At 44.3% G+C, this 18,325-nt stretch overlaps 1 protein-coding gene across 1 annotated transcript in view; it reads left to right on the forward strand.

The window, feature by feature from the left end:
• Nucleotides 1-18,325, forward strand: part of cep290 (centrosomal protein 290) — a 113,355-nt gene that overhangs the window by 33,756 nt on the left and 61,274 nt on the right. Inside the window, exons 11-14 of the mRNA XM_034175447.1 lie at nt 1,954-2,029; nt 2,170-2,288; nt 6,676-6,840; nt 9,705-9,851. Of these exons, the coding sequence (XP_034031338.1) occupies nt 1,954-2,029; nt 2,170-2,288; nt 6,676-6,840; nt 9,705-9,851 (507 nt within the window). The remainder of the gene's footprint in view (nt 1-1,953; nt 2,030-2,169; nt 2,289-6,675; nt 6,841-9,704; nt 9,852-18,325) is intronic.

Here is an 18,325-nt window from a genome sequence, read left to right on the forward strand (position 1 = left end):
ACTCTGGACCAAATACAAACAACATGGGAAGGTTGTTAAAGGCAAACATACTGGTAGACCAAGGAAGACATCAAAGCGTCAAGACAGAAAACTTAAAGCAATATGTCTCAAAAATCGAAAATGCACAACAAAACAAATGAGGAACGAATGGGAGGAAACTGGAGTCAACGTCTGTGACCGAACTGTAAGAAACCGCCTAAAGGAAATGGGATTTACATACAGAAAAGCTAAACGAAAGCCATCATTAACACCTAAACAGAAAAAAACAAGGTTACAATGGCTAAGGAAAAGCAATCGTGGACTGTGGATGACTGGATGAAAGTCATATTCAGTGATGAATCTCGAATCTGCATTGGGCAAGGTGATGATGCTGGAACTTTTGTTTGGTGCCGTTCCAGTGAGATTTATAAAGATGACTGCCTGAAGAGAACATGTAGATTTCCACAGTCATTGATGATATGGGGATATGATATGAAATCATTTTTCAAGATGATAATGCATCTTGCCATAGAGCAAAAACTGTGAAAACATTCCTTGCAAAAAGACACATAGGGTCAATGTCATGGCCTGCAAATAGTCCGGATCTTAATCCAATTGAAAGTCTTTGGTGGAAGTTGAAGAAAATGGTCCATGACAAGGCTCCAACCTGCAAAGCTGATCTGGCAACAGCAATCAGAGAAAGTTGGAGCCAGATTGATGAAGAGTACTGTTTGTCACTCATTAAGTCCATGCCTCAGAGACTGCAAGCTGTTATAAAAGCCAGAGGTGGTGCAACAAAATACTAGTGATGTGTTGGAGCATTCTTTTGTTTTCATGATTCCATAATTTTTTCCTCAGAATTGAGTGATTCCATATTTTTTTCCCTCTGCTTGGTCTAAAAAAGTAACCGTTACTGACTGCCACAACTTTTTTCTTCCTGATTTCTTATAGTGTTTCTTAAAGCCAGAAAGTTGCCATTTGAAATGACTTTAGTTTTGTGCCATGTCTGTGATCTGCTTTTTTTCTTCAAAATTAAACAACTGAATGAACATCCTCCGAGGCCAGTGATTCCATAATTTTTTGCCAGGGGTTGTATAGGCATTTAAATTCACAATGGTGCGCAAAATTAGCTTAATTACATTTGGTAGCGTGCATCTCATTAATTAAGAGGACATGAGCAAAAATATGACAGTTCTGCTCATGAATCCCAATCATCTCACAAATCTATAGAAAATTCTGAATTGTCAACAAATTCTTGATGGATTTGACATGGAATGGCCTATCTGCACATGCAGGGCACTCAAGAGAGCCACCTCCCAGGTGGGTGGCCAATTTACTGCAGTGGCCACCTAGCCAGCAACTGAGGTTGGACCAGGCAACAGTAAGAGCCAACAGACTGGAGAGAGCCAAGGACAATGTTCAGTCAGGTTTCCAAATGTGGCAAGCACTGCTAAATTCAGACCACTGTAACAACACCCAGAGATGTTTTTGTGGTTTTAGCTGAGGTCAGATTTGGGGTCACAATGATACTATGAGTTATTGTAGCCGCTACATAATGAAACTGTTTGTGATCCTAAGACACCCCCCCACCCAAGCACTCAAGCAACCACCTGTTTACCATAGCCAGGTGTTACTTGGGTTTCGCCTTCATTTTGGACTGTAAAGCTACATGCGAAAATTACGTAGCTTAAGCTTTTTTAGTAATGGACGCATGGGTCATTTTGGGCTTTCATTTATTTCAGCACTCTACTGAGTGCTCCTCTGCTTACGATTGTGACATGCTTGGTTTTCCAGTAATATTATTATTTTAGTAGAGGATGGGTACCTCAAGTAGACACTTATTAAATCACATTATACAAGTACTACTATACTAAAACTACTACTACTGCTGTAATTGAATTGAATTGAATTACTAAGGGCCATTACCATGTATGTTTCTGTAATAAAGATTGACATGGACCTTTTATTTTTCAGATTGAGCACCTGAAAAAGGAACTGGCCAATAAGGACAGAGAAATGGAACTTCAAAAAACACAGTTTCAAGCCAGGTGTAAGTGTTTCTCTGTCATTTTAATCAGTTCGGTCAGTTTTCCGTTGTTTTTCCCTCCAGCAGTGAAAAGGATAGTTGAAAATGGTTCAGATACTGAGTTTTTTGTAGTGAGTGATATATACCTCTGTTTTAATTCACAGTGGAAGAACTGTCCAAAGGTAAAAGAGATCTGGAGGCTATACTGAAAGATGTTGTTCAAGCCATGAAAATTAATCATGAAGCCCCTCTGTCTGCCCTCTCTGTGGAAACATTGGCTGATGTAAGTGTCTTCCATGTGCAATGACACAATGTGGGCTGTTTACTTTCTTATGTATTATCATATGTACAACCCCAATTCCAATGAAGTTGGGACGTTGTGTGAAATGTAAATATATACAGAATACAATGATTTGCAAATCCTCTTGAACCCATATTCAATTCAATACACCACAAAGACAAGATATTTAATGTTCAAATTGATCAACTTGACCACATACTGTATGCCAGGCCAATTTCAGTCTTTGTTAAAATTAATATACGTATTTCCATATGTTACAACCCCAATTCCAATTAAGTTGGGACGTTGTGTGAAACGATTTGCAAATCCTCTTCAACCTATATTCAATTGAATACACCACAAAGACAAGCTATTTAATGTTCACACTGATAAACTTTATTGTTTTTGTGCAAATATTTGCTCATTTTGAAATGGATACCTGCAACACGTTTCAAAAAGCTGGGACAGTGGTATCTTTACCAATGTGTTACATCACCTTTCCTTCTAACAACACTCACTAAGTGTTTGGGAACTGAGGACACAATTATGAGAGTCATGATTGGGTATAAAAGGGGCATCCCCAAAAGGCTCAGCCGTTCACAAGCAAAGATGGTGCAAGGATCACCACTTTGTGAACAACTGCATGAAAAAAATAGTCCAACAGATTAAGAACAATGTTTCTCAATGTTCAATTCCAAGGAATTTAGGGATTCCATCATCTACAGTCCATAATATAATCAGAAGATTCAGAGAATCTGGAGAACCTCCTACACATAAGCGGCAAGGCCGAAAACCAACATTGAATGTCCATGACCTTTGATCCCTTAGGCGGCACTGCATTAAAAACTGACATCACTGTGTAAAGGATCTTATGTATGGCTCAGGAACACTTCCGAAACCATTGTTAGTTAACACAGTTCATCGCTACATTTACAAGTACAAGTTAAAACTCTACCATGCAAAGCGAAAGAGGACAAAAGAGGAAAAAGACCATTCAGATTGTTACCAGTGCAACGTTCAAAAGCCAGCATCTGTGATGGTATGGGGGCGCGTTAGTGCCCATGACATGGGCAGTTTACACATCTGTGATGGCACATCAATGCTAAAAGGTACATCCAAGCAACATCTTTTTCACGGACGTCCCTGCTTACATCAGCAAGACAATGCCAAGCCACATTCTACATGTGTTACAACAGTGTGGCTTTGCAGTAAAAGAGTGCGGGTACTAGACTGGCCTGCCTGCAGTCCAGACTTGCCCATTGAAAATGTGTGGCGCATTATGAAGCACAAAATACGACAATGGAGACCCCAGACTGTTGAACAACTGAAGTCGTACATAAAGCAAGAATGGGAAAGAATTCCACCTACAAAGATTCAACAGTTAGTGTCCTCTTCTCAAACGCTTATTGAGTGTTGTTAGAAGGAAAGGTGATTTAACACAGTGGTAAACATACCACTGTCCCAGCTTTTTTGAAATGTGTTGTAGGCATCCATTTCAAAATGAGCAAATATTTGCACAAAAACAATAAAGTTTATCAGTTTGAACATTAAATGTCTTGTCTTTGTGGTGTATTCAATTGAATATAGGTTGAGGAGGATTTGCAAATCATTGTATTCTATTTTTATTACATTTTACACAATGTCCCAACTTCATTGGAATTGGCGAAAAAAGCAGGAACCAGTCAAAAAACTGCGACAAACACGAATTGGGCAACTGCGAAACATTCCACCTACTGTTGGGAGGGACACGTGGTCAGACAGGCTTGAACGATACTGTGGCGACGGTTTCATGCACGCTCATGTGCGTGCATGAACACAGTGCGAGCACATGGACAGTGTGACACCACATCGCTGTCCCACAGCAGTGGAGCAATTACATGCTGAAGATATGAACATAAATCAACAAAAATATGGAAGCCCAAAATAATGCGAAGCACAGATTCGGAATATTATAGGAACAATGAACACAATCATATTATTGGTCATGAATCTGCTGTCACTGTAAAAAAAAACAAAAAAAACAAAACACAGCAGTTTCTAATATTTAATTCCTGTTATAAAGAGTTGACAATACAGGTATCATCCTCCTGTTCCTCTGTACATTGCCCATCATCATGGACATACACAAGCTGATGGACTCACATGAATGGAGCCGTGCGTTCATATCGTGGACACATCTGCGGCACCACCTGTCCAGGTATATAGTGAGCGGCACGCCGAAGGACACCGCGTCATGTAGACCATAACTCACGTGGTGGACGTGACAGTCCAATTGCCAGCTGAGTGTTCACATGATCTGATGGAGCTTTTCACATGGTGCATTCTGCCTGATGTTGTGCACACTGATGCGGTCGCCGCTGCCCGTTGCAAAGGCGATATGTGTTTTTATGCATTTCCATGTGAGGACAGCATGCCCATGCATGTGCCTCACGGTGGAGTGTTGAAAGGTCATATCCTTCATGGCACGGTATGTGTTCTCCAGCTGTGACTTGCAAGTCCACAGATCTCACCAGCTGCTGGTGGCGTAGACGAGCCCACCTCTGTCAATCAGCTCAGCTCAAACAAAAAAGTCTCACTCTGTGTTCCTTTGTTCTGTGATCATTTATTTTGTGTATTTGTTATGTAATTATGTATGTAGTACTGTTGTATTTATTTATTTGTCCTGGCTCTGTTCTCTGTGTTTTTAATTTAACACGTTGTGTGCACTGACTCACTGTCAGATCCAGTTGACAGTGACTCACTGGCTGGCGATCAGCGGAAAGGCGGTGTGTGTCAAAAGTGCAATGAGCAAAACAATCACCCATGAATGAGTTCACGCCTTTCCCCATGTCTTATTATTTTCCACTCTTTCTGCCTGTCATGTGGACTACAATTTACGTGGTGGAAGGTTTATTAGCCTGCCATGCGCACTCAGACGTGGCTGGCCAGTCCCCATGTGATCTTGTCTTTATTTATCAGCATGCCATGAGAGCATCAGAGCCCGCTCACACATGTGCATTGTGTGGAGTGTTGTTCATGTTGTTCATGGCATGACATATGTTCTCCAGCTGAGTTGCGTGTACACAGTGGTCAGCTGTTCCAGCTCGACATTACAGCCATTCACATGCACTCTGGCGACCTCAGCCACATCTGACAATGTTGGATCATGGTGTGGGCGGGGGACGACTCCTCACGCCATTTGTGTTGTGGGGAGGGGGGCACTTGCATGACATATGTGTGACTTGATAACGGCACACTCGTGTGGCACTTAGAAAATGTGGAGCCATTCGCACAGCCGGCTCAAACGTGGTTGCCTGCACTCTACTTTTGTGCTGGCTGCGCGAATAGCCCCACCTTTTCTAAGTGCCCCGCGAGTGGTGTTGGATGCTCGTGGGTGACACCTGCACTCCGGCCGACAGAGGGTCGAATAGGCACTCACACGGCATTTGCCGACTTTTGGCCGCTGGTGTGAAGGCTGCCTCGATCATGCCATTCGGGCGTGGTGTGACATAACCGATGATTTCTTGCAGCATATCGTGCCACGGCATGATATGTCCGACCTGCGTACAACATGCTGTGCGCAAGCTGCGCACAGGATCAGCTGACAATGCGACCTCATCTTGCCTGCGGTTTGAATGGGTTTCCGGTGCAAGCAGCACGTGACTGTAGAGTGCATGTGCTGTGCGCAAATGGTTGTGGCGATAGCTGTACGAGGTGTTTGAGGCGGCTCCGATTTTTCACGAGTGGCGTGCAATTCCTCCTTCGTGCGCCAGTCGGCTTCAGTTGTATTATGTGTGAAGGGGCCCTTAAGAATGTATACCTATTTTTTTTTTATATTGCAGCAGAGATTTGCTGCTTTCAGCCCCATGTTTAAAAAAGGGTAGCACACCCACATAAATATAAGACAAACAATGACAGTGGCAAGCAGCTGAAGGCAAACAAAAGAAAAAAAAATTGTATATGGTTTCGTCGGGTTACAATTGTTAAATTACTTTAACAGCGAAATTTGATGTGAAGAAAACAATAGACTTTGTCCCTTTCAGATATTTTAGTGTGCTGGCTGTTGCTAAAGCAGATGCTTTGTCACGTTGCAACTTAATAAACAACAAATGTGTTCAGTCAGAGACCATTAAGAATCATTTAAACTTTGGGTTGTGGTGCATTGTAGTCTAGCATAGGATTACAATGGCCAATTCAATTTTAAATATCTGAAGACTATTTTGGATTAAATTATTAAACCAGGCACGCAACACATCCAGACAAGGAGAAGAACAGGTATGAGCCAAATTTTAAAAACTGAAAGGCAGTCTACATTGTTTTGTCAGTGTCACCAGTATAGTCAGTAATGGTAGCTGATATTAAAAATATATTTATATCAATATACATGTATTCACTATTATTAAATTTACAGGTAATAGATGTGAAGAACTTGGGTGGGGTATCTGATGCTGACTCATACCTTCAGTCTCAAATACAACAGCTGTTGGGCAGAAATGAACTGCTGGGAAAAGAATTGAAGTCAGCTCAGGAGGAGGCAGAAAGGAGCAATGTTCAGCTGGCCAGAGCTAAAGAAAAGGTATGTTCACATTCTTTTCTGAGACGATAAAGCGTTAACCTCACTGATGGTGATTTTGTGAGCTGTTGACTATGTTTTCCTTTTGTCAACAAAACAAAGTGGTTTTCACTCAGGTTTACTGATGGGTACACACAAATTTATGATTTTCCAAGTTGTTCAAAATCAAGCCGCTAACTCCAGCTGGCCATAATGACATGTCATGTTCCTTCGGGAGGGGGAAAAAAAAATCTTTTTCTTTACACACAGTCACTCATCTTCAACCACTTACTCCAGTTAAGGGTCGAGGGGGGGCTGGAGCTTGTCTCAGCAGTCATTGGGCGTGAAGCGGGGTACACCCTGTACCGGACGCCAGTCTGTCGCAGGGCCACATATAGACAAACAAACACATTCAGACCTGTACGCACACCTACGGACAATTTAAAAATTACAGTCCACCTAACCTGCATGTCTTATTTGGATGTGGGAGGAAGCCGTGCACCCGGAGGGAACCCTCGCAAACACTGGGAGAACATGCAAACTTCACACAGAAAGGCCACAGGTGGGAATTGATCCCATGACCTTCTTGCTGTGGGGCAACAGTGCTAACCACTAAGCCACGGTACTGCCCTATTTTTCTTTACTTTCATATTTAGTGTATTGTCAGCATGAGAAGGTGATTCTTAACATGATTGACAAACATGGAAAGTTGTTTTAACCTCGTGTTTCAGCTTTCATGTTTTCATCCAGTTTCAACATATATGGTGCTTCTTAAAATGATGGGAATGCCTTTTCTTGCAGTCGAACAGGTAGGTCAGTGGGTAAAGCACTGGGCTACCAATATGGGTGGGTTTGAATCCCAGTCATGGCACCACTGGCTCTCAGGTCTTACTTACTTCCTCTTTTCTGGAATGGGATGGCACGAGTACACGTCACTTCTGGCAAAGTGGCAAATCTGAAGGTGACAATTCATACTTCCATGAGGCCGCCCAATGAAAACATGGTCAGGCTGTATGCTTGTCTGTTGACATCAGATGGTTTTGGTTTTGTCTCTGACTTGCTTCTAACAGACAGCTGACAGCTATCATTGCCTGGAACGATGAGATTTATACACCAAGCTCACCTGAAATTGTCAGGTCGAGCGGCAGCCCGACACCAGGAGCGGGTGGACCCACGATACAAACTCCCAAACCAGGCTTTGAGGTATAAGAAGTCGTTGAGTTTATTTCAGGCAGAGGTTCGGTACACAGGTTATCAGTTAGCGGAGCAGAGGTACAAGCAGGGTGAGGCACAAACGTAGTCATCTCCAGGCAGGGGTCTGAGACACAAGCAAACACTGGCATAAAGGCTGAGGCAAAAAGGCGTGGGTCGAAAAACACAGAGCAAGGTACTGGTACACGGCAAGACTAATCAGGACTGAAAGCAAGAAGGCTGGAGAGTGTGCAGGAAGCGACAACAATCTGGCGAGGGTCTGTGAGACTGTCAGGGTTTCTATGAAGGTGACTAACGAGGGAAAGGTGGTGTTAACAAGTGCACGTGAGGAACAATCAGGAAAGGGTGCGTGGCTAGTGACACAAAGCAGACAGAAAAAAAGAAGACAAAGACAGGTGCGGTGACGTGAACTAATCAGGTAATAGTGAGGGATGAAGACATGAAGGCAGGTGCAGGACGTGGGGTGAAACAAAGAACTATAACAGAACATAATATAACTGGAAGCAGGCATGAACATGAGCACTGATTGGGAAACCTGGAGCATAGATACTAAAGCATAACTAAACAAGTATGATAGCAAAACAAACAAGTGGTAACCTAACGAAAACTGCATGAGAAAGTAGAGAAAATACTAAAACTAAATTAACCACGAACTGACTAAAGAGGTGGTAAGACAAACCATAAGAAAAACAGTGACTAAACAACAATTCCTGCATACAACTACAACAAATATTCAAATAATAGGAACAAGTGATAAATTAATAAACAATGAATGAAAACACAACGACTGCAGAAACTAGAACAAAAGTAAATCACAACAAAAAGAAGAAGTGACAAGAAAAACATAGAGTAAATCATGATGAAAATAAATATTAATAAATCAAAGCTGAAGTAGCAGGAAACAACAAAAGGGGGGAAGCATGGGCTTAGCGCCCTGACCCGGCCAATTCCTGACAGAAATGAACATTGTACATTAAATTAACTTTATTGATGAGTCTGATGCCAAATGGCCACCAGAGGGCAGGGAGGTAAAGTCCGCGGCAACCCGTAAGAATGTTTCCTTAACATGCCTTCTTTCTCATTTTTCTGTAATTTGTTTCTCTTGTTATTTCCATCATCTTGTATTGTCAATTCTGGTTTTGTTCATTATTTGTCTTTGCATTACTTTATGTTTGTGCCCACCGTTTCTGGACAGTGTTTATTTATTTATTTATTCGTAACAACAATGTCATATAAACTGTAGAGGCCCCTTTGTCAATGCGTGATTGACATAATTTAATGAAAGCATGCTAAATATATGGAAAAGAAGTATCTGAGAAAGCACAATCATTCGGTCCAATCATATAACTGAACAGGAGACTTGGAAATACAGTGCTGCTTGAAAGTTTTGTGGAATTCCTCATGCTTTTTCATGTTTGAAATGCTTTAGAACATAAAAAACAGGCTTTTTATATTAAAATTTCCAAAAATTATGCCCTGCAAATACACAGTGAAAAGTAATCTTTACATCATGAATTAAAAAGACATAAAAATCCAAAAGCCAAAATGATCTTCTTCTCTGAAGAAGACTGGATGTAAAAAGTGATGGTTTATACATGTTACACTAAAGGGGCCACTTATTTATTCACACCATCATTTTGGTGTGAATCCCTTTTTTCTTTTTCTGTGTTGGTCAGGTGACCCAACTGGAAGGTAAGGTGGAGCGAAGTAAGTCAGGCGGCAACCAGTTGCCCTTTCAACCTTTGCCCCTCCCTGAAGGATTGGAGCCCAGCAGCACTGCTATCATCAGTTCCTTGAATGAGTATGCAGTTCGACTAATTCAGGTCAGTGCCACCTTTTTTGGAACTTCACAGGACTGTTTCACATAGCCAGTTGACCACATACCGTATGCCAGGCCAATTTCAGTCTTTGTTAAAATTAATATACGTATTTCCATATGTTACAACCCCAATTCCAATGAAGTTGGGACGTTGTGTGAAATGAAATTAAAACAGAATACAATGATTTGCAAATCCTCTTCAACCTATATTCATATATATACACCACAAAGACAAGATATTTAATGTTCACACTGATAAACTTTATTGTTTTTGTGGAAATATTTGCTCATTTTGAAATGGATGCCTGCAACAAGTTTCAAAAAAGCTCAGACGGTGGTATGTTTACTGTGTTACATCACCTTTCCTTCTAACAACACTCAATAAGTGTTTGGGAACTGAGGACACTAATTGTTCGTGTCATGATTGGGTATAAAAGTAGCATCCCCAAAAGGCTCAGCCATTCACAAGCAAAGATGGGGTGAGGATCACCACTTTGTGAACAGCTGCGTGAAAAAATAGTCCAGCAGTTTAAGAACAATGTTTCTCAATGTTCAATTGCAAGGAATTTAGGGATTCCATCATCTACAGTCCATAATGTAATCAGAGGTTTCAGAGAATCTTGATAACTTTCTGCACTTAAGCGGGAAGGCCGAAAACCAACATTGAATGCCCGTGACCTTAAAAACCGCACTGCATTAAAAACCGACATCACTGTGTAAAGGATCTTACTGCGTTGGCTCAGGAACACTTCAGAAAACCATTGTCAGTTAACACAGTTTGTTGCTACATCTACAAGTTAAAACTCTACCATGCAAAGCTAAAGCCATACATCAACATCATCCAGAAACACCGCCGCATTCTCTGGACCCGAGCTCATTTGAAATGGGCAGACGCAAAGTCTGATGAGTCCACATTTCAAACTGTTTTTGTAAATCATGGACGTCGTGTCCTCCAGACAAAAGAGGAAAAAGACCATCCAGATTGTTACAGCGCAAAGTTCAAAAGCCAGCATCTGTGATGGTATGGGGGTGTGTTAGTGCCCATGGCATGGGCAACTTACACATCTGTGTTGGCACCATCAGTGCTGAAAGGTACATCCAGGTTTTGGAACAACACATGCTGCCATCCAAGCAACGTCTTTTTCATTGACGTCCCTGCTTATTTCAGCAAGACAATCCCAAGCCACATTCTGCACGTGTTACAGCAGCATGGGTTCGTAGTAAAAGAGAGTACTAGACTGTTTGTCGCCCATGTCGCCCATTGAAAATGTGTAGCGGATTATGAAGCGCAAAATGCAACAAGGGAGACCCCGGACTGTTGAACAAATGAAGTTGTACATCAAGCAAGAATGGGAAAGAATTCTACCCACAAAGCTTCAACAATTAGTGTCCTCAGTTCTCAAACACTTATTGAGTGATGTTTGAAGGAAAGGTGATGTAACACAGTGGTAAACATGCCACTGTCCCAGCTTTTTTGAAATACGAGGTCTATTAGAAAAGTATCCAACCTTATTATTTTTTTCAAAAACCATATGGATTTGAATCACGTGTGATTACATCAGACATGCTTGAACCCTCGTGGGCATGCGAGAGTTTTTTCACGCCTGTCGGTTACGTCATTCGCCTGTGGGCAGTCTTTGAGTGAGGAGTCGCCCACCCTCTCGTCGATTTTTTCATTGTTTAGGAATGGCTCAGAGACTGCTGCTTTGATTGATCAAAATTTTTTCAAAACTGTAAGGCACAACTGAGTGGACACCATTCGATAAATTCAGCTGGTTTTCGGTAAAAATTTTAACGGCTGATGAGAGATTTTGGTTTGGTAGTGTCGCCGTAAGGACGGCCCACGGCGCCTGACGGTGATCTGCGCTTCGAGGCGGCAGCGTCTCGCCGTTTCAAGTTGAAAACTTCCACATTTCAGGCTCTGTTGACCCAGTAAGTCGTCAGAGAACAGAGAACTTTCAGAAGAAGTCGGCATGAGGAGTTTATTCGGACATTCCATTATTAACGGACATTTTGTAATGAAAGAACGTGCGGGCAGAGTCGCATGTCGGGCCGGACCCGACCGCGGGGGGTCGCGACAGGAAAAACACCTACGTTGGAAACCTTAACGGGCAAGTTGGAACATGCCCAAGCTGTTAAACAATTTCTCAGTTACTCACTTGTTGAAAGCCATCAAAAGCCGCCTGAATTTTACAAATGGTTTTCAACACGGAGGTGTTTTTCCTGTCACGGCGCACACAGATTTGCCGAGTCGTCACGGAAACGACTCTGCGAATTTGCGCGCACGTCTTTCATTAAAAAATGTCCTTAAACAGTGGAATGTCCGCATAAAGTCCTCATGCTGGCCTCTTCTGAATCTTCTCTGTTCTCTCACGACGTCCTGGATGAATTAAGCCTTAAATTAGGATGTTTTCAGGTCGAAACAGGCCGACGACGGCGCCTGGAAGCGCCGCACGACGTCCCGCTCCGTGGGAAGTCCTTACACCGACAGAAACACCCCATAATCTCTCATCAGCCGTTAAACTTTTCACCGAAAACCAGCTTAATTTCTCGAATAGTGTCCACTCGGATATTCCTCACAGGTCCAGAAAAAATGTTGATAAAGCAACGCGCGCTGTCTTGAGCAGCGTGTGAAACAAAGGAATTCAGCCGAGAGGGCGGGACCACATCTCACTCAAGGCCTGCCCACAGGGAAATGACGTCACCGACACACGTGAAAAAACTCACGCATGCGCACGAGGATTCAAGCATGATTGGTGTAATCGCACGTCATTCAAATCCATATACTTAAAAAAAAAAATAAAAGGGTCGGTTTATTATCTAATAGACCTCGTATGTTGCAGGCATCCATTTCAAAATGAGCAAATATTTGCACAAAAACAATAAAGTTTATCAGTTTGAACATTAAATATCTGGTCTTTGTCGTGTATTCAATTGAATATAGGTTGAAGAGGATTTGCAAATCATTGTACTCTGTTTTTATTTACATTTTACACAACATCCCAACTTAATTGTAATTGGAGTTGTACATTAAATTCCACCAAAGGTGACAGAAATATTCTTTCATGTAGAAATGAAGTGTTTACTTTCTTTTTTACATATGGTCCATCATTAATATTTCTTTAAAATTGTCAAAATCAGATGTATAGTATGAAAGGGGTAATGGCCCACACTGTACAACTTTTCAAGCTGAAATTTTTATTGGTGATACAGATCTATTGATGTTACTCATGTCCCAAGAATTACATTTTTTCACCTGCAGGCGGCACTATAATACAGGAAAATGTGTTTTTAGGGCTGAAACACACATTGTGAAAATCAGTCAGTATTCAAACAGTCAATCGACATTCATACATTCATAATCTTTTTTGTGTGCTGAATGTTCTGCAATGGACTACACCCATTTCTGCCTTTTAATTTTTATGCAAAATTGCAGAAAATGTAAATCCTACCTGTTCATCTTCTGCCTTGATCATGAGTCTCATCTACACCATGAGTTGCATGTACATTCAGTGGAGACTCAGGGGCTTATGCTATTAAGACGGGTTTGATAACTCAAAAGTTGCCAAAGTTGTACAAGAAAAGCCACTGTAGATAGCAGTCACAACAGGAAGGTTTGCATATCTTCAAAAAGTAAGTCCCATAAACACAAAACATGGTCCAATGACACCGAAAAATGATCAAAAAGCTGCCTGCCAAATTTAATAGCAGTCAGTCACAAGTTGGTGTCACAAAGAGGAAAGTAATAATCAGAAATTTGTTGTGAAGGTGTAGGAACACGGACCCACAACAGGGGGCGTTAAATGAACGGACAATTGATAAGCCAAACAGTAACAATTTAATGTTGTGAAGTGCACAACGGAATACAGACAAACAGTTTTGGTACTACAGACAATTATATGTAGCGTGACGTGTGGGCAGGCTTGAGGATAGGAGACGTCCGTCCCGAACCGAGCCGGATCCCACACGGCCTTCACCGCCAACGGATCTGAAGAACACCAGAGCCGCCAAGTCCTGGATCCCCAGGTGGCCACCGTCTCCAGCTGTCAGACCTGGTTCTGCTGGCAGAGAACAGAAACAGTATTGATGAGTGTGAGTTCGCACCCTCAGTAATCCCACAGTCTGTGTTCTTTTGGGAGGGAGCACCTCCACCTCCAATCACACACTCGTGCAGCTCCTGTCTAACCACTTATCTGGTTGGAATGTGAAGCGAAGCCGTCGCTGATCACACCAAACGCCAATCCCTCAGATAAGGCACACCACAGGAAAACGGCTGCAAAGAAGTTCAGACTCTAAGTCAGAGTTATGTGTAGCAGAGAAATTACCTTTCTAGTGGCTGATTTCTCGGCGGGGAGGTGGAGTTGTAGTCCGGCCTTTATGGTGGTGGTGATGAACTGTGGATGAGTGACAGCTGGTGCTGATGATGAGTGACAGCTGTCACTCCCGGTTGCTCCGACGCCCTCTCGTGCTTGAAGCCCGCGCTTCAAGCAGGGCGCCATCTGGTGGTGGTGGGCCAGCAGTACCTCCTCTTCAGCGGCCCACACAACAGGACCCCCCCCTCAATGGGCGCCTCCTGGCGCCCGACCAGGCTTGTCCGGGTGACTGGTGTAGAAGTCGGCCAGGAGGCCCGGGTCCAGGATGAAGCTCCTCTTCACCCAGGAGCGCTCTTCGGGTCCATAACCCTCCCAGTCCACCAGATACTGAAACCCCCGGCCCTTTCGACGGACGTCCAGGAGCCTGCGCACGGTCCAGGCAGGCTCTCCATCTATGATCCGGGCAGGAGGCGGTGCCGGTCCGGGGGTGCAGAGAGTTGGTGTGGTAGGGTTTGATTCGTGAAACATGGAATACTGGATGAATCCGCAGTGAAGCTGAAGCTACCAGCTTCACTGCGGCCGGACTGAGGACTTTAAGTATGGAAAATGGTCCAATGAACCTGTCCTTTAGTTTTTGGGATTCTACCTGTAGTGGAATGTCCTTCGTGGATAGCCAAACCGCCTGCCCGGGCTGATATGTAGGGGCCGGGGCACGCCGGCGGTCTGCATGGGCCTTAGCCCTCGTCCGGGCCTTGAGCAGGGCAGAGCGGGCGATACGCCACACCCGACGGCACCTCCTCGGATGGGCCTGGACCGAGGGCACCCCGACCTCTCTGTCCACTAGCGGGAACAATGGAGGCTGGTACCCCAAACACACCTCAAACGGGGAGAGGCCGGTAGCCGATGATACCTGGCTATTATGAGCGTACTCGATCCAGGCCAGATGGTCACTCCAGGCCGTCGGGTGCGCGGAGGTCACGCAGCGGAGGGCCTGCTCCAGTTCCTGATTCGTCCGCTCTGCCTGCCCATTCGTCTGGGGATGGTACCCGGACGAGAGACTTACGGTGGCCCCCAGTTCCCTGCAGAAGCTCCTCCAGACCTGGGAGGAGAACTGAGGACCACGATCCGAGACAATGTCCGATGGAATCCCATGCAGACGCACGACATGGTGTACCAGGAGGTCTGCAGTCTCCTGGGCCGTCGGGAGCTTCGGGAGGGCCATGAAGTGGGCCGCCTTGGAGAACCGGTCCACTATCGTGAGGATGGTGGTCTTGCCCTGGGACGGCGGGTGGACCGTGACGAAGTCCAGGCCGATGTGAGACCAGGGGCGATGAGGCATGGGCAAAGGCTGGAGGAGGCCCTGGTTCTTTTGATGGTTCGCTTTGCCCCTGGCCCAGGTGGTGCAGGCCTGGACGTACTCCCAGACGTCGGCTTCCAGAGACGCCCACCAGAAGCGCTGCCGGACAACTGCCATGGTTCTTCGCACCCCTGGGTGGCAGGAGAGCTTGGAACCGTGACAGAAGTCCAGGACGGCAGCTCTTGCTTCTGGTGGGACGTATAGTCTGTTCTTTGTCCCGGTCCCCGGGTCTGGGTTCCATGTCAGGGTCTCCCTGACGGTCTTCTCCACGTCCCAGGTGAGGGTGGCCACGACAGTGGACTCGGGGATGATGGTTTCGGTTGGGTCTGACAGCTCGGTCCTGACCTCCTCTTCGTGCACCCGGGACAGGGCGTAAGATCATTGGTTCTTCGTCCCGGGGCGGTATGTGATCCGAAAGTCAAAACGCCCGAAGAACAGTGACCAGCGGGCTTGCCTGGGGTTCAGACGCTTGGCGGTCCGAATGTACTCCAGGTTCCAATGGTCAGTGAAAACGTGAACGGTACCGAAGCTCCCTCCAACAGGTGTCTCCACTCCTCCAGAGCCTCCTTCACCGCAAGAAGTTCCCGATTGCCGATGTCATAATTCCTTTCAGCCGGGGTCAACCTGCGGGAAAAATAGGCACATGGGTGGAGAACCTTGTCAGACTCCCTGCTCTGGGACAGCACGGCTCCTATCCCTGAGTCAGAGGCGTCCACTTCAACTATAAACTGGCGACTTGGATCGGGCTGCACCAGAACTGGTGCAGTCGAGAACCGGCGTTTCAATTCTCTAAACGCAGCTTCGCACTGATCCGACCAAGTGAAGGGGACTTTTGTGGAGGTCAGGGCTGTCAGGGGACTAACCACCTGACTATAGCCCTTGATGAACCTCCGGTAAAAATTAGCAAAACCGAGGAACTGTTGTAGTTTCCTACGGTTTGTTGGTTGGGGCCAATCTCTCACCGCCGCTACCTTGGCCGGATCAGGGGCGACGGAGTTGGAGGAGATTATGAACCCCAGGAAGGACAAAGAAGTACGGTGGAACTCGCACTTCTCGCCCTTCACAAACAGCCGGTTCTCCAACAACCGCTGCAGGACCTGACGTACATGCGTAACATGAGTCTCAGGATCCGGGGAAAAGATGAGTATATCGTCCAGATATACGAAGACAAACCGATGCAGGAAGATCGTTTACGAAAGCTTGGAACGTCGCAGGGGCGTTAGTGAGGCCGAACGGCATGACCAGGTACTCAAAGTGACCTAATGGGGTGTTAAATGCCGTCTTCCATTCATCTCCCTTCCGGATCCGAACCAGGTGGTACGCATTCCTAAGATCCAGTTTTGTGAATATTTGGGCTCCATGCAGGGGCGTGAACACTGAATCTAACAGGGGCAGAGGGTATCGGTTGCGAACCGTGATTTCGTTCAGCCCCCTGTAATCAATGCATGGACGGAGTCCGCCGTCTTTCTTGCCCACAAAAAAGAAACCAGCACCCATCGGGGAGGTGGAATTCCGGATTAGCATGTCCATTCTATGAATTTGCTCTGACAGAATATCTCAGGATGAAAACCCTGATGTGAAGAAAAAAACCAGAGGCTAATTAAAAAGGGATAAATTGAGACTTATGAAAGTGAGACTTCTAACTGAATCACTAAACAAATGGTGTGATATTTATCACGACAAAGCATTCAGGCAGTAAAACTGAAGTCACTACTTTACAGTATACAGATCGACACAAAAAAATAAATCTTTCTAACCTTTATTCAGCAATGTTAGTCATTTCCCCACATCATTTATATTACATATAATACACACTGATGAAAGCTCACCCCAGAATTTATTATTTATTCTTTATTTATTTAACCAGCTGATACTCCTTTGTCAGCTTGTTGCAGCACCTGAACGCTGTACAAAACAGCATTTTCAGATCACGTTAACCCAAGTTTAACTCGGCACATCATAGATTTCTATTTAATCTAATGCCTGACGATACGGAATAACGCTAAGCAAGATGGAGGCTGCTGGCAACAGCTCACAGGCTACAACCGCCATCTACAACCCCTGGCAAAAATTATGGAATCACCGGCCTCGGAGGATGTTCATTCTGTTGTTTAATTTTGTAGAAAAAAAGCAGATCACAGACATGACACAAAACTAAAGTCATTTCAAATGGCAACTTTCTGGCTTTAAGAAACACTATAAGAAATCAAGAAAAAAAGATTGTGGCAGTCAGTAACGGTTACTTTTTTAGACCAAGCAGAAGAAAAAAATATGGACTCACTCAATTCTCAATTCTGAGGAATAAATTATGGAATCACCCTGTAAATTTCCATCCCCAAAACTAACACCTGCATCAAATCACATCTGCTCCTTGACATTAACCCTATGTCATGAAATTGACCCTGTGTGTCTTTTTGCAAGGAATGTTTTCACAGTTTTTGCTCTATGGCAAGATGCATTATCTTCTTGAAAAATGATTTCATCATCCTTAAACATCAGAAAAGTGTCCAAAATATCACCGTAAACCTGTGCATTTATTGATGATGTAATGACAGCCATCTCCCCAGTGCCTTTACATGACATGCAGCCCCATATCATCAATGACTGTGGAAATTTACATGTTGTCTTCAGGCAGTCATCTTTATAAATCTCATTGGAACAGCACCAAACAAAAGTTCCAGCATCATCACCTTGCCCAATGCAGATTCGAGATTCATCACTGAATATGACTTTCATCCAGTCATCCACAGTCCACGATTGCTTTTCTTTAGCCCATTGTAACCTTGTTTTTTTCTGTTTAGGTGTTAA

This window comes from Thalassophryne amazonica, chromosome 8, assembly GCF_902500255.1.
Source record: "Thalassophryne amazonica chromosome 8, fThaAma1.1, whole genome shotgun sequence".
Lineage (NCBI taxonomy): Eukaryota > Metazoa > Chordata > Actinopteri > Batrachoidiformes > Batrachoididae > Thalassophryne > Thalassophryne amazonica.